The sequence below is a fragment of the Miniopterus schreibersii genome (assembly GCF_964146895.1).
Source record: "Miniopterus schreibersii genome assembly, chromosome: 14".
NCBI lineage: Eukaryota > Metazoa > Chordata > Mammalia > Chiroptera > Miniopteridae > Miniopterus > Miniopterus schreibersii.
Window position 1 is genome coordinate 3,555,899 of NC_138114.1, and position 25,950 is coordinate 3,581,848.

General features: G+C 37.0%; 1 protein-coding gene across 3 annotated transcripts in view; it reads right to left on the bottom strand.

Moving 5' to 3' along the window:
• Window positions 1-25,950, bottom strand: part of WAPL (WAPL cohesin release factor) — an 89,633-nt gene that overhangs the window by 38,970 nt on the left and 24,713 nt on the right. For 2 of the 3 annotated variants that reach the window (XM_081158748.1, XM_081158747.1), the window contains exons 3-4: window positions 21,725-22,771; window positions 18,513-18,631 (exon numbers count right to left, since the gene is read on the bottom strand). In XM_081158748.1, coding sequence (XP_081014874.1) covers window positions 18,513-18,631; window positions 21,725-22,771 — 1,166 coding nt within the window. The remainder of the gene's footprint in view (window positions 1-18,512; window positions 18,632-21,724; window positions 22,772-25,950) is intronic. The other variant, XM_081158749.1, reaches the window with a different exon arrangement.

Here is a 25,950-nt window from a genome sequence, read left to right on the forward strand (position 1 = left end):
TCAACAATCATAAAAGATACTAGAATGAACCATGATAAAAATATCAGTTGAAATAGGTGTCACCTTTTAACAATTAAAATACCATTAAATATATAATGGGCCAGTTATATTGGGAAGATGATTATCATACTAAGAAATATGAGAGGAGAAACTGTAAATACATTGAGATACCTGTGGCTAAAGAATATTGATTATCCCCTTCACTTTCCTTCAAAAATAGTTAACTGGACACACACTTGTCCCGATTTTCCAGTATCTCCTGCTGTTTGGGCACATGACTAAGTTCTGCTCAATGATGTATGAACAGAAGTGCAGTAACATTCCAGCTCCTGGCCGCCTAGAATTGTTCATTGCCTCCCCATTCTCATTCCTTCTATGTTCTTAGATACTCTAGAAATTGTAGACCACCACCACAGAGGAAGCTGGTCAACAACAATACAGCAACTTGAAAACAGTCGAGATAAATACCTAAGAACTAGTAAGCCAGAGAAAAATAAGCTACCGATTTAAAACTAATTTGAGAGATTAAAGATGGCAGCAGACTGAGTAGAAGATACACTGACACTCCCCCGGGACCAAACTGGAATTACAACTGAAATATACAAAAACCACCCTGAATAATCAACTGCAACTGAAGACCAGCTGGAGAGCACTCTCCTAACCAAGGAGGAAAAGGGGAGACCGCATAGAGACTGGTAGGAAGTGCGGAGGCACGAGAGGGCTGGCTGGGCTCCCACGGGCAGCAGCTGAAGGTCCAGGGGAGATCTCAGCTGTGGGAGGCTCCCACTGAGAACTCTGGGGTCTAAACCCCAAGCTGGGCTTCCCAGCCAAGAGGCCCAGAACTGAAAAAGGTGCCCACATAAACATCTGGCTGTGAAAAGCAACCAGGTTTCAGTCTGCCGGGGAGAGATGGCTGGAAATACAAGCACCCTCTTAAAGAGCCAACGCACAAAGTGTCGTTTGCAGCCATTCACCTTGGGCTCCAGCAGAGGGAAGTCAGAGTGGACTGGAGCTGTGTGAGGAGAGTCTGGGGTTGTGGGCTCTGGAGATAGATCTCAGAGGACACGCCCCTGGATTCCTGTGCCGAGACGTTCCCCCATATGGCAGAGGGCATCTTTCATAAGCAGACATTTACCTTCCAAGCAGCTTTTGCCTGGGGTGGGGTGGGGGGAGGCAATTTCCCCACCCTGCTGGAAAACCTTCCGCCCTACCCCTGAGGAGTTTCTACAGCCTGAGGCTCATTCAGATAATTGTATTAATCAGCCTGTAGGCAGAGACAGACCTCAGAGTGCTTTGAATCTCTGCCTGATCTGCTTCTAGACCTGGGCCTTGGAAAAGCAGACTTTGCTGTGCATCTTGATCCTGCCCAAATGCACCCAGCCCCAACAAAGGGGACCTCAAGCTGTGGGTTGTTGATAGCTCCAAAGAAGGTGCTGAAGGCCCGTCACAAACAGAGTCTGACATTGGCCTGCACCAGAGATCCTCCAAAAAGACTGAGAGTCCTAGCAGGCCTACGTAATACATAGAAACAAACACAAATAGGCAGCCAAAATGGGGAGACAAAAAATAAGCCCCAAATAAAAGAGCAAGAGAAGTCTCCAGAAAAAGAGCTAAATGAAACAGAGATAAGCAATCTATCAGATAAGGAGTTCAGAATACTGATTGAAGAATGCTCAACAGCATGAAAAAAAGATAAGGAAACTATGAAAACTGACCAGTCAGAAATGAAGAATGATAGAGCAGAAATAAAGAATACATTGGAAGGAACAAACAGATCAGTGAATTAGAAGACAGGGTAGGAAAAAAAACCATTCAATCAGAGATCCAAAATGAAAAAACAATTAAAAAACAGGAGACAGTCTAAGGGAGCTGTGGGACAACACGAAATGTAACAATATTCACTCATATGACTGCCAGAGGAGGTCAAAAAAAAGAAAGGGTGAGAGAACCTGTTTGAAGAAATAATGGCAGAAAACTTCCCTAACCTGGTGAAGGAAAAAGTCACACAAGTTCAGGAGGCACAGAGAGTCCCAAGCAAGAAGAATCCAAAGAGGTCCACGCCCAGACACATCATAATTAAAATGCCAAGAATTCAAGACCAAGAGAGAATCTTAAAGGCAGCAAGAGAAAAACAATCTGTTACCTACAAAGGAGCTCCCATAAGGCTGTCAGCTGACTTCTCATCAGAAAGGGAATGGCATGAAGTAGTCAAGGTAATGCAAAACAAGGATCTGAAACCAAGACTACTCTAATCCAGCAAGGCTATCATTCAAAATAGATGGTGAAATAAAGAGCTTCCCAGACAAAAAAAGGCTAAAGGAGTTTATCACCGCCAAACCAGCACTGCAAGAAACGTTAAATAGAAGCATTGCAAGAAATGTTAAAGGGATGGCTGTAATAATAAAAAGAAATAGAGAAACACAGGCATAAAGAATTTAAATGGCAATAGATAAGGACCTATCAATAATAACCTTAAGGACTTTAAGGGAGAAATCAACATCAATGCAGTCTTAGTCGGGGACTTTAGCACCCCACTGACTTCACTGGATAGATCTTCCAAACAAAAAGTCAACACAGAAACAGTGACTCTAAATGGAACACTAGATCAAATGGATTTAATTGATATTTACAGAACATTTCACCCCAAAACTACAGGATATGCATTCCTCTCAAATGCACATGGGTCATTCTCAAAGATAGACCACATGTTAGGACACAAAACAAGTCTCTACAAGTTCAAGAAGACTGAAATCATATCAAGCATCTCAGATCACAATGGCATTAAATTAGTAATCAACCACAGTAAAAACACTCAAAACATTCAAACACATGGAGGTTAAAGAGCATGTTATTAAACAATAATGGGTTACCAATAAGATCAAAAAAGAAATAAAAAACTTCCTGAAAACAAATGAAAATGAACACACAACCACCCAAATCTATGGGACAAAGAAAAAGCAGTCCTAAGAGGGAAGTTCACAGCACTACAGGCCTACTTCAAAAAGCAAGAAATAGTGCGGTGAAGGTCTAGGGGTGGGGTGGGGGGGAGGGGACCAATGGGGGAAAAAGGGGGCGGATATCTGTAATACTTTCAACAATAAAGATAAATTTCAAAATAAAAAATAAATAAAAATAATAAAAAATAATAAAAATTAAACTAATTTGAAGTTTTTTACAGCAACTGAACCAAAACTTAGGACAACAACCTTTGAACAATCTCCCACTGAAATGTGGACCAAATAATAGGGATATGCTGAATATACAAAATTTTGCAAACACTGAATTTGTATACAGCAGGTCCTCTAATAACATTGTTTTCATTATAACATTGATATCAATGAATCTATCAACAATGTTAAGTAAAGACTGACCGCGCATACATAACCTATACAGGTATAACTGTAAGAACAATTTAAAGGATAATGAAGAAATGAAGAAACAAAGAAACAAAGGAAAAAATATAGTCTAAAGCCAACTGTAAAAAAAATTTTAAATATACTCTGGGGAAGATTTCTATAAACCCCAATAATGATTTCCAAGAGTTATTACTAATAAAAAAAGTAGAGTGCAAAAGAGCATGAGGGCCAGGCTGGTGTGCCTCAGTGGTTGAGTGTTGTCCTATGAACCAGGAGATCAAGGCTCGATTCCCAGTCAGGGCACATGCCCGGGTTGTGGGCTCGATCCCCAGTAGGCAGTGTGCAGGAGGCAGCCGATCAATGACTCTCTCATCATTGATATTTCTGTCTCTCTGCTTCCCTCTCCCTTTCTCTCTCTGAAATCAACAGACATATTTAAAAAAAAAAAAAAAACATGAGGGAAAATGAGAAAATTTGTAGTCATCTTTATAAATAGAAACAAAAACAACAGCCCTGGCTGGTGTGGCTCAGTTGCACTGAAAAGTTTGCACTGTTTTATTTTCTAACTCTTCCGTAATTGTATTATTATTTACAAAATAACTTTTAAAAAATTTTAAATTATTTGCAAATAAAAAATATTTTTAAAAATTTAAGTTCTCTCAAAAACCTTGTAAAATAGAGTATAAATCATTTATTATTCTATCAGTTAATGTTATTTTAATTTCCATGAAGCAACTAGATCAAATGCAGACAAGAATAAAAGAAAGTAAGAGAAATCAAAAAGTAATAAAAGGTGAACATAACCTTTATATAGCCAATTTTACAAAGTGGGAAGGGATAAAGATACCCTTCATTTATATTCTGAAATTAAATACTTTTAATTAAATAACCCATCAATAACAAATCAAGGTTTAATAGCAACACCTTCCTTGTTTGAGGCATAGAAAAATATTAAAACACAGCCCATACTAGGCCCAAAGGTAGTTAAGAGTTTTTCGGTTTTTTTGTTAATCCTCACCAGAGGATATTTTCTCCATTGATTTTTAGAACAAGTGGAAGGGAGGGGGAGGGGGGAGGGAAAAAGGGAGGGGGAAGGGGAGGGAAGCATCGATGTGAGAAAGACACACTGACTGGTTGGCTCCCACATGAGCCCTGACGGGGGGCTGGGAATCGAATCTGCAATCTAGGTACATGCCCTTGACTGAAATTGAACCGGAGACCCCTCAGTCCTAGGGCTGACACTTTATATACTGAGCCACACCAGCCAAGGCATGAGTTTTTTATTTTTAATGGCCCTTCCTGAAAAGCAAAGGGATACACTGACAACCTCTGCTCTGGCTTTTAAGCAGCTCAGTTGTATTTCTGGTAGGTCCCTAGGAAATCTATCAAGACAAAAAGGCCTGAATTTAAATTTCATGTCATTCTATTCCTTACTTTTTCTTAATACAATTTCCTCATTTATTTTCAACCTGGTTCTACTAAATTTACATATGTACACTTTCTCAAATATTTTTATACAGGCAGCATATAAATCATAACGAAACATAAAAGTACACAACAGTATTTCAACTTAACATGAAATTCCAGATCAAGCTAAAAGCAAGGTAAGAAGAGAAAAAACAAAACAAAAGAGAAATAAACAAGAATGGATTATTAATTTGGAGGTAATCATTATATTCTTAAGTCCTCATGAAAGGAAAAAAACATTTTTCTGGACTACAAAGGTATAGAACATAGTGATTATCCTAACACATAGGATCTAGGCTTTCCATTTCTAGACAAGATGGAGTAACAGAGACCAAATTTACCTTTCCACCTGAAACTAACAAACTGGACAAAATCTATGAAATGTTTTCAGACAATGGACATCAGGTAGCACAATGATCCGTGAGAAGGGGAAACACTTGAGGTAAGCCCCACAATTGCCTGAGGTATTCCGAGTCCAACCAGTAGCAGGGAGATGAAGGTGGCTAGAGTTCATAGAGCACAGCGCTCCTCTGAGAGCTGCACAAAGAACTTTGGAGATTTACAGAGGGTTCTGCTCAACTATGTAGCTGAATACTGATGAGCAAATGTGTGGGGAAAAAAGTACTGAAGGCAAGGAAAAGGACTTCCCCCAAAAGAGCAAAGGGAACAATCCCTAGACCATTTCTTTTCTCAGGAATGGAAAAAGTTCACGTTCCTAGTAGCCATAGTAGAAAACCTTGTAATTCAGGGGAAACAGGTAATATATTTTGGGGGAAGAGAAGGTGAACCCTAAAGGCTGCTCTCCCACTTAAAATTTAAAAGCCTCATAAAGATCAAACATAACATAGATGCAGCTCAGAATAAGCCAAAACTTAATAGGGAAATATCCAATATCAAACAAAGTAAAAGTAAAAGTCTAAATGAGTAGCATCCAATCAAAAATTATCAGGCATACAAAGAAGCAGGAAAATATGACCCATAATGAGGAGAAAAATCAATCCATACAATCAGACCCAGAAACTATACAGATGATAGAATTAGTAGACAAGGACATTAAAAGTAACTAACTATAGTCCTGGCCGGTTTGGCTCAGTCTGTTGGAGGAATGTCCTGTATAGTGAAAGGTCATGGGTTTGATTCGAGACCCGGGTATGTGCCTAGGTTACGGGTTCGGTGCCAGGTTGGGGCATGTCCAAGAGGCAATTGATAGATGTTTCTTTCTCTCTCTCCCGTCCTCTGTCTAAAATCAATAAACATGTCCTCAGGTGAGGATTAAAACAAAACAAAAAAATAACTGTATTCCACATAGCATTTAAGAAGAAACACTGAATATGTTAAATAGACAAGAAAACTATAAAAAAAGACCCAACTAAACTTTCAGAGATTAAAATTATAATGGTTGGGATTAATAACTGATTAAACACTGCAGGACATTTTGAAAATGTGGCAACAGAAACTACCTAAAGTGAAACCAAGAAGAAAAATAAATAGAAAGGATGGACAGAATATCTGTGCACACTGGAACAAGTTCATCCAGCCCAATAAATGTAAATGACAAGGCAAAATTGACTATAATTGTAAAACTCTGCTCTGCCATTCATAAGGCTAGAATAACAAGCAGATAAAAACAGCTGTAAAGTCAACAGGAAAGAGCACTATTCCAAAGGCCATGCTCCAGTTGTGTGGTGTTAAGAGAAACACTCTGACTACTACTGCTGCTGCTTACTCACAGTGAAACTGTTTACTAAAACCATACGCTGTCAGAAACTTTGCCATTTCGAATTATATCTGTAAGGTTAAAATATCCCACTCTCTCTCAGAGAATCTAAGTCACTTTGGAGAGATGCAGAGCTTCAAATAAAGGGTTTCTGGACACAACATTCCACAACTACTTTAACATCATAGTTCCCAAGTAAAGAGGACCCCTGGGCCCACTTTGTAGCCCTGACCTGATACTGACCCCTTCACAGATAGTGCTTTGCTCTGAGCCTCTCAAACAGTTTCACTTAAATTTCACCTAAAATCCTCAGTTCCCCCAAAACCCACAAAAATTTTTCTTTGGTAAGATTCCCCATGGTTCCTCTGGTGTATAGGATGCTTTATTGCAATAAGTAGACTGATTTGGTCAGACTACAGGTTTTACCTGTTAATTTTAGGATGACTGAGAAGCAGGACAAATATAAACTGGAATTTCCAAAGGAAAAGAGACAAAAAAATATTTGAAGACTAATGGCTGAAATCTTTTGAAATTTGATAGACTTACCAATTTTCAAATATATAAATATATAAAATCACATATAAAATAAATAAATTTAGTACTAAATGACAACTCTTAATTGAAATATATTTCCAAAAATCCCAGAAATAAACATTAATAAACTCCTTGTATACCTCAGACACTGAGAATTTAAAGGTGAAAAAAACATAGTCACCATCCTCAAAATACTCCCAGTATTATTCATCTTATGTTAATTTGTGGCCATCATTAGCATGAAGTCATCAGAGTATCAGTAAAAATTGAGCAAAGAGTTTTCTGAATGTTCGAATCCAAATGAACCATAAACAAAATATATTACTAACTGGAAAAACAAATTCCAACCTATAAACACTTTAATACACATATAAGTACATACAAACTCTTTGGCTAAGTGTCAAATATATGTAAAGTTCTCGGGCTCTTGATTAACATATGGCTGTATTTTCTCATTTCAAACTTCATTTTCTGGAAAATAAGTTATAGTGAAATATTTCGAACTTTCAAACTTTAAAGGCTCTTGAACTAAAGGAAATAAAAACATTAATAGTACTTTTATTCATCATTAATATCCTTCCAGAATAAAATATTACAGAAAAACCCCACACAAAATTTAGACTACACAGAAAGAATAATATACACTTTCTTAAGTCTTTATGGAATACAGAGCAATGATTTAAGTACCTGGCTTAATAGGTAAGTTAAATACTATCTATATAAAAGGGAGGTACATGTTTCTGCTTTGGAACACACACACTGAGGAAATACTAAGACTACTGCAATGTTTCCATACAGTAAAACACTCCACCTCAGCAGACAGCCTCTTTAAGACAATTATCTTATTCCTTTTTGTATCCCCAGCACCTGGCACAGTGAAAGGCATGTAGTGTATGTTAAATAAAAACAATGACAAAGAAAAGCCAACTAAAATGAACCCTCTTCCATACCCAGGCTCTGCCAGAACATGCTCAGCTTCAACAGCTCTTTGGATCACCCAACCAGGAGGTATAAATGGGGAGCCGTGTGGCTTTTTACTTTTACACTCTGGCCAGTATTCCTCATCAGCAAACCAATGGCTACGGTCTCTTTTCCTCATACTTCACATCCATGCCTCAGGTTTCTATCTAGCCAGTGAGAATACAGTGAATCTCACACTGCCATCTTGATGGCTAGATCCCAGGATGGTCAGTAAATCCCCAGATACAAAGGTAGCCATAAGTAGAGCAATTTGACAGAAAAATTAGATGCTTCATGAGAGTGAATTCTAACTGCTAGCAAAGGATACTGTGAAGGAACATCTGTTCTTGGGTGGGACTAAGACTACTTGTCCTTTAAAATCTCTTCAACTGTAAGATTCTGCTTTTAAGTTGACAATCTATATAAACTCATTTTATTTAAAAAAAAAAGTTTATAAACTATAAAGCTACACTTAACTTTAAAACTACAGCTTTAGGCAATTTTAACTTTTTAATACAACTAAATTGGTAATTATGACTTATATTAAAATCAATTTTTAATTGCCCAGAAGCACACCATCCAGTGTCAAATTGAATGAGAGGGAAGAAAAAAACAAAGTCCAGAATGTTCCTTTAAGAGTCAGACAAAAGATAGTGCCAGATAGGCCCAGCATGAAATCACAGGGAAATGATGAAAGTGAAGATATAAATACGTGAGAATTGAAACTAAGTTTGATATTATAGTTAGTTTCATTAATGACCCAGCAGCAGTCTTAACTGGCAATATAAGATGGCAGAAGACCCATGTGAAATATAACCCTCCTTCAAACACCAAAGGTTAGTTAGGATGACTATACAGATGATGTCTTATGAAGAGGGCAGATGGGCAGCAGCTGAATTAAAAACTAGAAATTAAACAAAAAGCAAGGCAGGCAGAATAAATGATCTAAGTATATCAGCATGTATAGACAAATGCAAATAATAGAATGCAGGGAAACAGTAGCCAGTGATCAGACACAGGATGGTACTTTTTAAAGCATTAAAGCTGCCAAATTATCAATAAAACTGTATGTAGAGCCCAGCTGATGTGGCTTAGCGGTTGAGTGTCAACCTAGGACCCTGGAGATTGAGGTTTGATTCCCAGTCAGGGCACATACTCGGGTTTCGGGCTCGATCCCCAGCAGGAGGCATGCAGGAGGCAGCCAATCAATGACTTTCTCTCATCACTGATGTTTCTCTCCCTCTCCTTTCCTCTCTCTGAAATCAATATATAATTTTTTTTTTAAAGTGAAATCTACCATATGACTTAGCCATTTCAGTTCTATTAAAAACAACGGTACGTAGAAACATGTTCTTAAATCCAGGTATGTCCCAACCTAATCTCTCAAACCCTATCTTTACTTTCCTCCTCAGCAAGTGACTTTTCTGAGTAATCATTTCACCTATGTTCTTACCGTAAGTTTTCTTCACCTGCCTCATTGTCTTTTTGCCTCATGTGTGCCCCCCCCCAGCCAGCCCTCAATAGTGTTATGAACAACCCTCGCTGGTGAGGTGTTGGAGAAAATTCTCAGAGTGGGCAGGCTTAAAAAGTTTATATTTTCTAACATGGGGAGGTGGGGAGAGGGAACAGAAACTCTTGGCGAGTGGCACTAAAGCTGAGGAGATTGCCTGTGTGGTTAGAAAACTGGTTATATACATGAGGACTGAAAATACGTAAACATGTTGAGCATACCGGGAACCCGATTTCTCACTGTTGGCAAAGTGAAGTAAAATGTGGAAAGTGGGAAGGTTAGAATAAAATATGTGCAGCTGAACTCAAATTGGAGGTATCCATTTTAAACTCATGGTTCTAAATATATATATAGAGCCCGGCCGGGCGTGGCTCAGCGGTTGAGCACCGACCTAGGATCCAGGCGATCGGGCTTCAATTCCTGGTCAGGGCACATGCCCAGGTTGCGGCCTCAATCAATGACTCTCTCATCATTGATGTTTCTATCTCTCTCTCTCCCTCTCCTGTCCTCTCTCTGAAATCAATAAAGATATATTTAAAAAAACATATATATATATATATATATATATATATATATATATATATAGAAACAAAATAAGTGTGCGTGTGCGTGTGAGAGAATATATGCATATAATAATTTTCCTACCTCTACTGACTCAAAAAAAGGCCTAGAAGCAATGATGCTCCCCAAAAAAGACCACACTTAGTGATGAGATCTTCATTTCTAAATACCATTCTCCAGTGAAAGAAAACAGGGGTCTTTGTAGAAATGGTTGAATACAGGACTGGGAAATGTATATGACGAGCCTTGAACATCTTAGTGTGTTTTAGTAAGAAAACACAAAATGATGGGACTCATTAAAAGTCAGTTTGAAGAAACAGCCACAGGCTAAATCTTAAAAAAAAAAAAATCTTAGTATCAAAATAATGGTAGTACTATCAGTTAAAGTAAAAGTGATCAATAAAACAGAAATCCACCCTAGCCAGTTTGGCTCAGTGGTTAGAGAATCGGCCTGTGGACTGAAGAGTCCCAGGTTCCATACTGGCAAAGGGCACATACCTCGGTTGCTGGCTCCGATCCCCTGCCCCGGTTGGGGCATGTGCGGGAGGCAGCCAATCGATGTCTCTCTTTCACATTTATGTTTCTATTTCTCTCTCTCTCCATTCCACTCTCTCTGAAAAGCAAGGAAAAAATCTCCTCAGATGAGGATTAAAAAAACAAACAAAACAGAAACCCATGTTCACACTGACATAAAGGAACAGATATATGAATATATGATATTTATATATAATGCAACAAATACATAAATACATGTATTCGTAGAGACATGGAGGGGAGGAAAAGATCTACCTTGGAGTAGAATGTCAAATATTAGTAACTGTAGAAGGAATGATGTAACTAGGGAAAAAAACATTCGACAACCATCATAGTGAACACTGATTCAGACAAAAATTAATGCTAAAACTAGTGGATGAAAGTCTGATGAGGAAAGCTGAGGAACCTGACATATACCACCAAGGGATCACAACATCAATAGTAATGGTACCAACTGACCCTGTGCCACCTGATGGGATACAGTGAGAACACAGCATCTCTTCTGTGGCGTCTCTGCCAAATTATACATAACCTAAATCTAATCATGAGGAAATATTAGACAAACACAAATTGAGGAATACTCCACACACACAAAACAAAAAACAAATTGATCTTAACTCTTTAAAGAGATCAAAGACATGAAAAGAACAGGAAAGAAACAGTTGTTTCAGACTGAAAGAGAATAGAGACTGGCAACTAAATACAGGTGCTTCTGAATTGGATCCTGGGCTCTTTGGGAGATTGTTTTGCTATAAAGACAATTATCGAGACAGTGAAATTTGACATCTGTGGATTAGACTGCATTACTGTATCAATGTTATTAACTTCCTGGTTTTAGTAGGTATACTGAGCTATACAGAAGAGTGCTTTCGTGTTTACAAAGTACAAACTAAGGTATTAAAGAAAAATGGACATCAAGTCTGCAACTTATTATCAAGTCATTCATAACCCTGAGATGGGAGGGCCTTCCATTTTGACTCCCCGCAAAAGACATTTTGCAATGTCTGAAGACATTTTTGGTTGAAACAACAACAGGCAGTTGGGGGTGGAGGGGAGGGATGCTGCTACCAGCATCTAGAGGGTAGAGGCCAGGGATGTTGCCAAGTATCCTCCAATGTACAGGGCCACCCTCCACCACAGACATTTAATGCAAAACATCTGGTGTTGAGGTTAAGCCTGATAGGTAAGGTAGGAAACTCCTGCCATATAATCATGGGCTACCTGTTTACCATTCAAAAATGAAGTCAGTATCTTGAAGACCCAGATACTCCCACTGACCTGTCAGCTACATGATGGTGTTTCTATTATAATAGAGAACTGGAACAACTGCTGAGAATATTTCTTATACCCACTTACCTAGCACACCCCTCCCCCCGCCCAAACCTTTCTTTTTTCTCTGGAGATTTGGGAGATAACCTACATAAAAATTCCTTGGGGGACTGAGCTTATCTTATTTTTTCACAGGAAACATGAACCCTCATTTCTTACATGTAAAACAAATCTATCATTTTCACCATATTAATGTACACCATCTAACTTAACGCTTAAAACTTTGATCCCATTTATTTCCTCTATTCCTTTACACTCATCAAAAGGTACAATTTTCCCTGGTTTCTGTTTCTCAATGTTCTCTTCTTTTTAACACCTTTTAAGTAGTCTTTTAATGTCTTGAAGGCAAGTGGATGGCCTATTTCTTACAAACACTAGGGATTTTTAACTGCTTAACTTCTTGTTGCTCGCTTCCTGAAGTAGGCTTCTAAATTTTTTACCTAGATACTTCCATAAAGATGCATAACTTCCATGGGATCTAAAACATTTTTAATTCTTTCTTAAAGAACTATAACACTAAGGATAAAAGTTTCACTTTTGAAGCTTACTGATCCATCTAAATTTTAAAATTATGACATAATTCCACTTAAAATTAAAACGGTCTTGAAAAATATTTCACTTGGAGGTTGAAAGGAAATTAAAACATTACTAAAGCAAGCCTCTTTGGGGAATAAAATATTTGTTTAGCACTACTGTTTTAAGGCAGGGCTTTACCCATATTACATCATTCAAAAGAGTTCAATCCCATAGCTCTTTTGATTTTATAAATAAGCACTATTTCCTCTGGCATTATCTATCAACAGTAAATAGGTCTTCTGCTTACTAGGTTGCATGACCTGATTTACTTTAGGCCAGAGAGATTCCTTCATAATCGGGTCAAGTACATGTGCACTGCTGCCTTCTATGCCATTTAATAGCAAAACGTGACTCCAGTATTAAGTTTAAAACAAAGTTTAAAAACTGACCATAAATAAGTACAAATGAGCTCAAATGCTTATTGAATTAAATACACAAGATAAAATTACTTCAAATCTTTTGAACAAACACGACTATTATTACTTCATCCTTAGTGAAATAACCTAAAGACAAAAATAACTAGAAATAAATCTTTACTTACTGTTCATAGTAATATTGGTATTATAATGTTATTTTATTTATTTATTTTTTAAAATATATCTTTATTGATTTCAGAGAGAGGACAGGAGAGGGAGAGAGAGAGATAGAAACATCAATGATGAGAAAGGCATTAATCGAGCCCGCAACCCGGGCATGTGCCCTGACCAGGAATCGAACCCCGATCGCCTGGATCCTAGGTCGACGCTCAACCGCTGAGCCACGCCCGGCCGGGCGGTATTATAATTTTAAAAGTAATGAGTGCTGTAGGATAAAGGAAGTAAGCTAAGTACAAAATTTTATAACTTTCAATTTAACTATCATTAGGAACTCTTACCATATTTTTCAACATATTTCAAAGCTCTGTCCAATGAAAGAGCCTAGAAGCAATGAATAAACCCAGAATCCAGATCCAGTTTCTAAGTACTAATCCACACACAAAAAACACACAACACAAGAACTTTCCCAGCAGGCATGGTTCAGTGGTTAAATGTCGACCTATGAACCAGGAGGTCATGGTTTGATTCCCAGTCAGGGGATATGCGGGCTCTACCCCAGTAGGAGGTGTGTAGGAGGCAACCAATCAATGTTTCTCTCTCATCGATGTTTCTATCTCTCTACCCCCCTTCCTTCCTCTCTCTGAAATCAATAAAAACATATTAAAAAAACAAATTGTGACAAACAAACAAGGATCCTTGGTTAAATGGATGATTCCATGATTGAAACAGGTAAAGTATAAGATGAGTCTAGGTAAATCTTTTGTGCAGAAAGCAAGGAAGTGCTCAAAGATGATGGGGCTATACCAAAAGGACACAAGACATAGCTTGAAATGGTTCACACTGGCCAAATCTATTGTAAATATTGTTATTAAGTAAAAATTATTGAGTCTATAGTGATCAAAAGAATGGGGGGAAGTAGAGAGAGAATTCCTCTTTACAGAATTCCAGTTATTAAATATGGAAGAAATAGCAATTAGAAAACTCCATTCTGCAACTGTCAGTGTAACAAATGATGCAGGCAAAAATCAACAATGGATGCTAAAATGATGAAGTAAAATAATAATAGGGGACAGGATACTCACATGGTGCCAGAGCGGCACCTGAAAGCTTACTTACTAATTAAATTGTAAAAGGAGAAATGTACCTTTATTTTGGAGAAAGCTCATGATCACAACCTTCACTAGGGAGTCAAGCAATGTTAAAAGTAGAAAAACCATGTGTTATGTAGCTTCTGATGTGAAGCAACACATACAATATCACTTTGAAGTATTCTTGCCAAAATATGTTTAACCTGAACCTAATCAAGCTTATCAGACTTAATTTCCAGTGTTCTCTCACACTACAGTACTTTAATATAGTGGTGTAACAACTTACATATCATCAGGAAATAATCACATAAATTCTGTATATGGAACATTCTCCAAGACAAATATCCTAGGCTCCTAAAAATATCAGTTCCATGGGAAATTTTTAGAAGATGAGGAGAGTATTCAAGACTAAAGAGATGGTACTATAATCATATCACCAGTTAGGTATGAGACTGTCCTTTTTCTTAAAAAATGTATACTTATCTACAACTCACTTAGAAATAAAACAGAGCCCAGCCGGGTGTGGCTCAGCGGTTGAGCGTCGACCTAGGATCCAGGCAATCAGGGTCTGATTCCCGGTCAGGGCACATGCCCGGGTTGTGGGCTGCAGCTGATCAATGACTCTCTCATCGTTGATGTTTCTATCTCTCTCTCTCCCTCTCCCTTCCTCTCTCTGAAATCAATAAAGACATATTAAAAAAAAAAAAAGAAAGAAAGAAAACAAAGAATATGTATGCAATTATGTCAAAATGTTAACGGGAAATCAATCTAGGCAGAGGGATATGGGTATTCATTGTACTGTTCTTTTACATTTTCTCCATATATTTTCAACTTTTTCATAATATAAGGTTGAGAGTGGGGAAAATAAAGGAGAGTGCAATAAATCAGCAGTTCTCAAAGTGTATCCCCTAGGGATCCACAAAACTTTCAGGGTGTCTACAAAGCCAAAACCACTTTCACAATGATAATGTTATTTGCCTTTTTCGCAATGCTGACCTTTGTACAGAGAGTACAAAAGCAATGGTGGGCAAAGCTGGTGCCTTACCACACACTAGGGTAGGGACACCGAAGGGTATTAAGTAGTCATGTTCTTCACTGCCACATACTTCACAGTTAAAAAGTAAAATGCCAGTTTTATATCAGAAACAGCCCTTGATGAAGGATTAAAGAATATTAATTTTACCATATCACAACCCTTAAATGCACTAATATTCTGTGTGACTAAACAAGTCCGCATAAAACACTTCTGCTGTGTACAATGTATGGTAGTTGTGCTAAAGAAAAAAACATTCCTGCTTGAGTTGTGAGCTAAACTAGCCACTTTTTTTCTGGAACACCACTTCTTACTTGAAATGACAAACTAGCTTACACAGACTTCAGTATTAGGCACACCATTTTCTCAAAAATGAACAAAGTGGGCCCCTCACTGTCAGTCATTTTCCTTAAGTAATTTCTACCCGTGAAAAAATTTCAACTTTTAAGTAAAACCTAAAATTTTAGAGAACTTTTTATCTACCACTATAAACTTGATGGCTTCCCAATACTTAAAGGCTTCTCTTATGAGTTTGGCAGTGATATTAATGTGATATTTTGATACTGTGTAATGAGGTGTAAGCCCATTTGAAAGATTTGCAAGCATCAGGATTTTCCAAATGACAAATGTATAATGTTACAAAGCAGGCGTGTGTAAAAGATCCATTCAAAGTGCAAGGCAGAGTAATAGATTTTAATGTAACAGCATGGAAAGTTCATTAGAATGGTGTTAGATCCCAACTTGCAACCAGTCTTTATTAAACTCCCCATTTGTTGAGTTTAGTGTAGTATCAAAGAAGGTTTACAATTACATGAAAAGGCCATTGGGAATACAACCACATATCTGTGTGAGACTGATTTCTTCATATATTTCAACCAAAACAACATAATGAAAAATATTTAATTCAGGGGAAATGAGAGTCCAGCTATCTTTTATTAAGCCAAACTTCTTTTTTCTATTTCTTTCTTATTTATTGCTTTTGGAGAGAGAAAGGGAGAAGGAAGAGTTGTTCCACTTATTTACGCATTCATTGGTTGATTCTTTCATGTGCCCTGAGTGGGAATGAAACATGCAACCTTGGTGTATAGGGCAATGCTCTAACCAACTGAGCTACCCGGTTAGGGCCTATTAGGCCAAACTTTACAGACAGTTGCAAAAAAATGTAAGACAATGTTATTCTACTCACTAATTTAAGAAAACTTATTTCATAAAAATATGTTAACATATAATGGGTTATTATTAGTTTTACTTTATTTTAGAGAGAGAGGAAGGGGGGAGAGAGATATAAAGATCAATGTGAGCGAGAAACATCAATGGGTTGCCTCCTGCCATGAACCCCAACCGGGGACTAACCTGCAACCTGATCATGTGCCCTGACCAGGAATCGAACCAGTGCACAGGACAACACTCAACCAACTGAGCCACACCGGCCAGGTCATGTTATTGTTATTTGAAAGTGAAATACTAGTAAGTATTTTTGTAATGTTTTCACTTCTCTAATTTGATAAATATTGATATAACATATAATCAAAAAGCTCTTTGGGATTCTCAATAATGTTTTTGAGACTGTAAAGAGGTCCTGAGACCAAAAAAATGATTTAACTGTTGCTCTGGAAATCAATACATTCCATACACAATTTTCAATAAACCAAAAACCTCACCTATGTATTAATGACTATAGTCTTTTACACCACACTACCCTGGCCCCTGGCCCCAGAGCAAGCCAGCTCCATTGAAATTAGCATTAAGCACTTTTTTTTCTCATGGGGGATGGACACCTGGGGGAGTAGGAGTACAGCACAATTACTTTGAGAAGATTCCAAATTGGCTCTTTACAGAGGTAAAACAACAAAAACAAAATGAAGCCATAAAAATTTTTAAAAATTTTAAAAGACACACTCATTCTTTAGTTGCTCAATGATCTTCAAAAGGTTTACACAACTTCTAACTGTAATTTTCAATAACAAATATATCTAACACTATAACAAGCTATTTAAGTAAAGAAATTTTTAATAAAAAGGTAAAATCAAGCAAATTATTCTCAATATCTATCCTGAGCTGTATTAAAATGACTTACACAATGCAATAAGAATGAACTTGGACACTAACTTACACCTTATACAAAAATTAACTCAAAATAAATCAGAGACTTAAATGTAAGATTTAAAACTATAAAAGTCATAGAAGAAAACAGCCGAAAAGCTACATGACATTCAATTTGACAATGATTTCTTGGATATGACACCAAAAGCACAGGTAACAAAAGAAAAAAATAAATTGGAGTTTGCTGAAATTAAAACTTTTGTGTATTAAAGTACACTATCAAGTGAGTCTCTCAAATGAGGAGATCTATGTTCAAATTATGTATCTAATAAGGGTTTAATATCAAGAATATATATAGAAATCCTATAACTCAACAAAACAAACAACTCAATTTAAAAATGAGCAAAGTACCTGAATAGACATTTCTCCAGAACAGATACAGAATTGGTCAGCAAGTACATAAAAAGATGCTCAACATCACTAGTTCAAAAAATGTAAATCAAACCACAATCAGATACCATTTCACAGCTATTAGAATACCTATTATCCAAAAAACTCAGAAAACATGTGCTGGTGAGGATGTGAAGAAATTAGAACACTTGTGCATTGCTGGTAGGAGTGTAAAATGGTACAGCCAAGGTGGAAAACAGCTGGACAGTTAAACAATGACTTACCACATGTCCCCAAAATGCTTATATTTTTGAAATATTTTCACTTTTATATAATCAAATAGATATATATCAAATACCCAAAAGTGAAAACAACCCGTGTCCACCAATAGATGAATGGATAAATAGAATATTATTCAGCCATAAAAAGGAATGAAATTTTGATATAGGCTACAACATGGACGGACCTTGACAAGATTATACTTTATGAAATAACGCACTTACATGAGGTACCTACAACAGGCAAGTGCATAGAAACAAAGTAGAGCAGTGTTTACAGGGACTGGGAGGAAGGAGCAAAGGGGGAGTCAAAGTTTAATAGGTATAGAGTTTTTGTTGGAGATTATTAAAATGTTTTGGGTATAGATAAGGTAATGGTTACACAACATTATGAATGTATTTAATGTCATTAAACTGTATATTTGCATATAATAAATATTTTAACACACTTTGAAAAAATGGTTATGTTTTTAAAAAGTGACTTGCATTTATTCTTTGCAAGAAAATTTAATTGCCATAACCTTTGTAATTTTCAGATAAAAAAATTAAGACAAGTCCTCCAATAAAAATAATATGAGTCACTGATAATGCTTTACTTACCCGTTTGGGGCCACTAAAAATCTTTCTGGTATTTTCCTTGGATTTATCTCCTTGTTTACTTGGGGGCTTCTTCACACTTTCAGGCACACCAGGCAAGTCCTCTGTAAAATCCAAGTTTTCTGAAATGGTAATCAAAACTAGCTAGCTTTCTAATATTTCAAATGATCTACCAAACAACGTATGAACATCTGGTGGGGAGAGAGGGAGGCATATTGTGTGTGGAGGAGGGGAATAAAGAAATAAGAGCACTACACAGTTGATAAAATACTTCCAACAATATTGTCTCATTCTCCCATTCTCACCCTGCTTGTCCCACCCCCAACTCCATTAAGAAAAAAATCAGAAACCTAGCTGCTCCAGTTTTATTTTGTATGAATGGTAAAATCAATTCTTTTACAAAGTAACTGCTGGCTATGGATGAACACTGACATTGGTATGGTCTAGTTTAAATACACACACAATATCAAGTGGTACCTCTAACATTTTCCTAGAATTTAAGGAGACAATCATGTTGGCCTTCAAAGAATGCCCACTTACATCTACAAAGACCACATTTAAAATAAAAAATTTAAAAGGATAGCTATCTTTGGCAAAAGATATAAAATGACCGAATACAATGTAGTTCAATGATTTAGGGGGTCTTCACACAAAACTAACCAAAAGATCTAATTAATTCCCAAATGGTTATAAATGTTTGTTTATTTTCAAGCTTAAAAAAACAACAACAGAAAAATAGACTTTTCTCTAGGCCAAAGTTTGCTACTGCCTGGCTGGCATGGCTCAGTGGTTCAGCATCAAACCATGAACCAGATCACGGTTCAATCCTAGTCAGGGCAAATGCCCGGGTTGTGGGCTCCATCCCCAGCAGGGAGCATGCAGGAGGCAGCAGATCAATGACTCTCTCTCATCACTGATGTTTCTATCTCTCTCCCCCTCTCCCTTCCTCTCTCTAAAATCAACAAAAACATTAAAAAAAAAAAAAAGTTTGCTATTTTATGCATTATATGAAGACTCAAATTCCAATTCAAATGGTCTCTAATTTTTATTTGGTATCAACCTAGTTTTTGAAAGGGAGCCTAATGATTTCATATTTTAAAGTTTAAAAAATTACATTATCCCAAGATATAAATTTCAGCCAGATTTTCAAATGCAGATTAAGATAATTCACTATCAAGGTTAGCACAGAGCTAAAGTAAACTGCAGCAGGACAGGAGCTCAGGTTTTATACATTGTTATTTATCATCTCCCCCACACTCCCAGAAGCAACTTTAAAGCTTACTGCCCAGTCAGATCTCAGTAACTAGCAATGTTCCTGCAAACTTCAGTTCTCCAAAAGAGATTCAAGACAATATTAATTCTGACAATACCCTTATTTTACTTATTTTTTTGCAGTGGGGGAGTCAAGAGGGAGCCCTTAAAGGCTACTCCTGTATAATTCTAGTTTTGAAGATATGAGTGATTCTAATCTAGCAAAACTATTTTTTAGGCCAAATAAAGCAAAATGGTGGGTAATCCCAAGTATGACTTACACTCCATGAGAAGCGCTATGTGGAAGAATACTATTACAATTCTAATTTACTATGACACTTCCTCTATGACCCTAACAGGACAAAAGCTTTATTTAACAAGTGAACTGCTACAGAAAAAATGTATTTGATCAAATACAAATAAATATAGCACCTGTATCCCACAGGCCTTCACATTTCTTCCTCACTCAACAGTCAATCCACTTCACAAAGCCCTTGTCAGGTAATGACTTAATTAGAACAAAGCTAACCTATTTCTTTTGTTTGTCTCTCACAGAAGAGACTATTAACTCCTTGAGGACCTCTGGTCATTACTGGTCCTATCTTAAGAGACAAATTAAATTTTCACCATTAAGAATGAATAAATAACAGACAATAGTGTGGAGAAGACCTGGAGTGGGGGGTAGGTGCCAAGTGGGGGAAAAGGGGGAACATCTGTAATACTTTCAACAATAAAGAAAAAAAATTGAATACTTAACTATCACTTTTAAATTTTATTAAATCAATTTAAGAGGATACTTTCTAAAAAAATTTTTATAAAGTTTCTTTTAAATGTTTTTATTATTGATTTTAGAGAGAGAGGAAGGGAGAAGGAAAGAGAAACATCTATGTGAGAGGGTAATAATAACATCCATCAGCTGACTCCGGCATGCCTCTCCTGGGGATCAAGCCCAAAACCCGGGCATGTGCCATAACAGGGCAGTGAACTGGCAACATTTTGGTGCACATAACACTCAACCAACTGAGCTAAGAGGGTAATTGTTAAGATTTAATCTTAACTTTAAACTTAAGATCTCTTGAGAATGTTTTTAACATTAGTTGATTCGTTTTGAGCCAAATACAAAGGCTCTTTATCAATTTCAATTTTCTAATATTTCCTTCCTTACAACCATCTACTATCAGTGTAGTTCTAAATGTCCAAAATCTTTCCTTATGTCTCAATTGGATTTTAATTTTCAAAACGGAAACATCAAGATGTTTGCTAATTCTGAACACACATGCACTCTCTCTTTAAAATTCTGAAGTGCTAATGATAGAATTAAAAAACAAATATGGCCCTAGCCAGTGTGGCTCAGTCAATTGGGCATCATCCTGTGCACTGAAAGATCGCAGGTTCAATTTCTAGTTAGGGCACATGCCTGGGTGGCGGCTCGATCCCCAGTAGGGGATGTGCAGGAGGCAGCTGATCGATGTTTCAGATGTTTCACTCTCACATAGATGTCTGTCTGTCTCCCCCACCCCCCAAATCAATAAAATAAAAAAACGAAAAGATTCCACAATCTACAAATTGGCTCCTTACAATGTGGAACTTGATTATTAACATTCAAAATGTTGTACCTTTGGATAAGTTATAAGTTAATCTGTCTGTAGTTCTAAACAGTACTTCTATTCAAATTAAACATAACAAGTTAGCCCAACCAGCATGGCTCAGTGGTTGAGCGTCAACCTATGAACCAGGAGATCAATTCCCAGGTCAGGGCATATCCCCAGTAGGAGGCATGCCGGAGGCAGCTGATCAACGACTCATCATTGATGTTTCCATCTCTCTCTCCTTTCTCCCTGAAATCAATAAAAACACATTAAAAAAACAACACAGAAGTTAAAATTGAGTATCTACGAGGAAATTAAGTAGCTGCTAATTTAAGCCACAAAAGCATCTATTACAATATTTTTTAAAAGTCTTACCTGCATTATTAGTACTAGACTGACTGTCCTGGGAATTATCATTGCTTTCTGGAGCAGGATGCAAGGAGGAAGATGCAGCTGTTTTAGTTCTTTTTTTGCTTGTCTTTCTTTCCACTTGACAGTCATCATCATCATCATCATCACTTTCACTGAGATCATCAAAGCCAAAATATTTAATTTTGTAATTAGAACTCCCTGAACCTCCTTCATCACCTCCTGCCTCATCATGATCTTCAAAACCAAAGAATTCAAGTTTAACATCCTTTTTGGATTTAGTATTACTAGGTCGAAATCTAGTAGTGGTCTTGGAAGTTGCAATATCTGCCTTTTTTCTTAGACGGCCAGCCTCTCCCAAATCGGCAGGAGTTGATGCAGTGAACTCATCCATGCTGCGTTCCATAGTATCCTGTATGGTAACATTGCAAACTGACAAGCAAGATGGATGTAAGACAGTATAATCTCTAGTCCGTCCAACCGTCCCTCTAAAACTGGTCCCACAACTCACACTGCCTTTCTTTGCCTGATTCAGGCCATCTTTACTCGGTTCACTGTTTGCTTTGGCTAAGGCCTGACTGGTGCCGTCTAAGAGCTTATCAAAATTTGATGTTCCTTGTGAGGATTTTGCTTTATTGACCCGACAGTACGTCCTACAGTTGCTGGGCCTAAGAACACTCTGCATGATGTCTTCTTCCTCAAGGGCTTCGTTTAGATTTTCCAACCGATGCTTTAACTCCTCATCCTTCATCCCCAAAAGTGGGTCACTTTCCAAGTTTAAGATACAATCTTCTGACCTGACATCCTCAAAATCGTTATCCCATTCGTACAGACCAGTTCTTACAGATCCCTTAATCAGAGAGAGTTCTGATGGAGAGTCTGGCCTTTTTCCAAGCTGGGAGTTCCAAGTATCATTGGTTTCCTTGATTTCGTCAGCTTTGTATCCAGAAGCCACCACAGTTTCTGCATTGGGTTTCTTAGTACTGTCTTCAGCATTTTTGTAAATATGGTGACTATTCTTTTTATATTCGTCACTAAAATTCTCCACTTTATCTATAAAAAATTAAAAATAAGTCAAAGATTAAAGTCGAGTGATATCAAAGTAAAAGTTAACAAGTAACAAGAATATGTGGCTAATAGCATAAAAATCAATTAATCTTGAAAAGACTCCAATAATTTTAAGTTGTGACATTAATGTTTACATATTTGACATTTCCCCTTACACCTTTTTAGTATATATATACCTCTCATGTCTTCTAGTGACCTCTCCCTAAGCATCCAAGTCGCTTAAAATTGTTTCCCTAAATTCAAGAGATCTCAGTAGTGCTAAGCAACTGGAGCAATTCAAAATGACACATAAATGACTCAGCCAAACCTCAGAGGTAAAATGGGTTTTTCAAATAAAAATGCTTAAATTAAAATGTATTTAGTCAAATAAACACAGAATAGCACAATCAACAAAAACATTCCAGTGTGTATTTCTCTAGTGTAGGACTGCCCATCGGGCATGCCAGCTCTGTTTAGAAACTTGTCCCGGGATCAGGTTTCTTTAGCTATTTCTGCTTTCCATTCTTTCTTCAAATCTTAAAAGCTATATGACTTCAATAATTTTAACAGTGGCTACAGTGGCTATTTATGCATATCAGCCAGGAGTACATCTTAAGCTGCCTATTCATTTTGTACATGAAGAATTCGTTTCTGTTGCCTTGAACTCTTCTCATCATTTTTGTTAACCTTCTAAATGAGAGATGAAAATATGATTCAAACTCGTATTGTGGTTAATTCTCCCAGCACTTACTGGTAGGAAAGTACTGGCAAATATCTATGCCAAAAAATAAAGCTTGCCCTAGCCCATATGGCTCATGGGTTCGATTCCCAGTCAAGCGCATGTACCTGGGTTGCAGGTTCAATCCCCAGCCCCCGTTGGGGTGCGTGCAGGAGGCAACCAACCAATGTGTCTCACATTGGTGTCTCTCTCTCCCTCTTGCTCTTCTCCCCCACTCCCTCCCTTCCACTCTCTCTCTAAAAATCAATGGAAAAGATATCGTCAGGTGAGGATTAACAAGAGAGAAAAAAAGTGCACCTACATTTGCTAATGTTATCCAATGGGTTTAAATATAATTTAACCTGTTAAGTTTTGCATCTACTTACCTTTAGAAGGCATCTAAGTTACAGGTATACCTGTTTTATCCTTAGATATTTCCCAAATAAAGGCAAGGAACTATAGTTTTCATAATCTCAGAAGTACCAATCACTAAGCATAAAATACTGAAAACCAAAAATTAAATGCTGACTATGACATCTCATTTTAAAAGACATCGAAGCAAAGCGAAGTCTAAAAATCAAACCTGAAGAAATAACACCAGTGCTTTTATAACAACTGGAAAGAGCACTGGTAGCTGAGTCTGGAAACTAGTATTGCCCTGGTTAAACTAATTCTTTAGAGTTCAGGGAAGACCCCTAAATTTGGGAGCTTTCCTGAAAGCTCCAATTTTCTCACCTGTTCAAAAAGGAAGCCACTGACCCAGACTACTTTATCCTTACTGAAGGAATTATTTATAAACAAATGTCTATGGGAATGCTTAGTATTTAGCTACACAAAGGTCTATGAGATGTCACTAAATGTCGTACTACATCCTATTTGTAACTGTATAGCATCCCACTGTCTTAATGTCACAAAATTTACTTAGGCTGCTTCTGATTATTTTATGTAATAAACACCTTCTGACTTAAAATAAGTTTAAGTGAATAATAAACTTTATTATCTATGTTTTTAAAAATTACTACTCCAAGCTTTATTACTCCCATTCCCCCTAAAATCAGACAGAAGAATCCATATTATGTTTTAACAGTAACTATTTTCATAACTAGGATACCTTGCATATAAGTATTGTGAGCTTATCTTATAAATTTGTTTTAAGTGCAGAGTAATAGAGTCCTATAAAAACAAAACTTGTATCTAAAAGATAGTTAAGTTATATTAGTAAGTATAATTCAATTGTATAACATAAACAATCCTACAGATGAAGTATTAAAATACATTATATATTTAAACTTCTGAAATACGTCACATCGAAAAAAGCCAATTAAAAAAAAAAAAGTTCTGCATAATTAAAGCTGTCCAAGTTCTCTACAAGAGTATTCTAACATTTATAAAGTAAATGCTTTCTATAACCCTTCATCGTTTAGCTCTCCAGTATTCATAACTATACATTTAGAAGAGAGAGTGTGCTGTCTTACCCTAAAATGTGGACCAGCAATTACTTTCAACTGCCCTCCTCCCTCAAACATCCCAGCTTCTGTCAGATAAACCCACTTAACATCTCAAAACTTCAAGTTTTGAAAAAAGAGGTAAATAAAGATGACTTCTTAAAAGTCCCACTTAAAAGTGGAAGAGAGGCTAAGCATTACTCTTTTTAAATCTAAACTACATATATAAACAGGGATATATATAATACACATATAAATGTTTACAAACAGAAATGCATTCTAGCTAGGGTTACATTTTAGGAATAACTGGATGAGTGCCAGCTCTGCCATTTACTGGCTAAAATGAGGTCTTAAGTTCAGATAGTTCCTTCACCTGAAAAAAAGAACTAATAAAATCTGTCTCAAGGACAGGTTAAACAGATAAAAGAATATAACAGCCCTGGCTGGTGTTGTTCAATGGTTAGAGTGTCAGCCCGTGCACTGAAGGGTCGCAGGTTCAGTTCCTGGTCAAGGGCACGTAACTGGGTTGCAGGCTTCATCCCTGGCCCCGGTCAGGGTGCCTTCGGAAGGCAGCCAACTGACGTGTGTCTCTCACATCGACGTTTCTCTCCCCCCCTTTCCACTCTCTCTAAAAATCAATGGAAAAAATATCCTCAGGTAAGAATTTTATGTGTGTGTGTGTGTGTGTATAATAGAGCCCCGCACAAATGCTAATTATCATAGGTATGACAACTTTGCCATAATACAGAATATATTTTTAATAATCTACTAGTAAGACATTTCTTAGTGGAATCTAACCTATAAATTCATCAATGCTCCCTTATATCCTGTTTCTATCAGCTTCATGCAAGGAATCCAAAACCACATTCTAAGGCCTACTGTTTTTCCTCAAGCTAGAGGGTGAAGACTGGATGTGTAGAAAGTTCAGCACAAGACTTATTAGCCAAGCACAGCCAACAAGCAGATACTTAATGTGCCTTTTAACATCACTACATTTTAGCATCACTAGATAGTTACTCAAT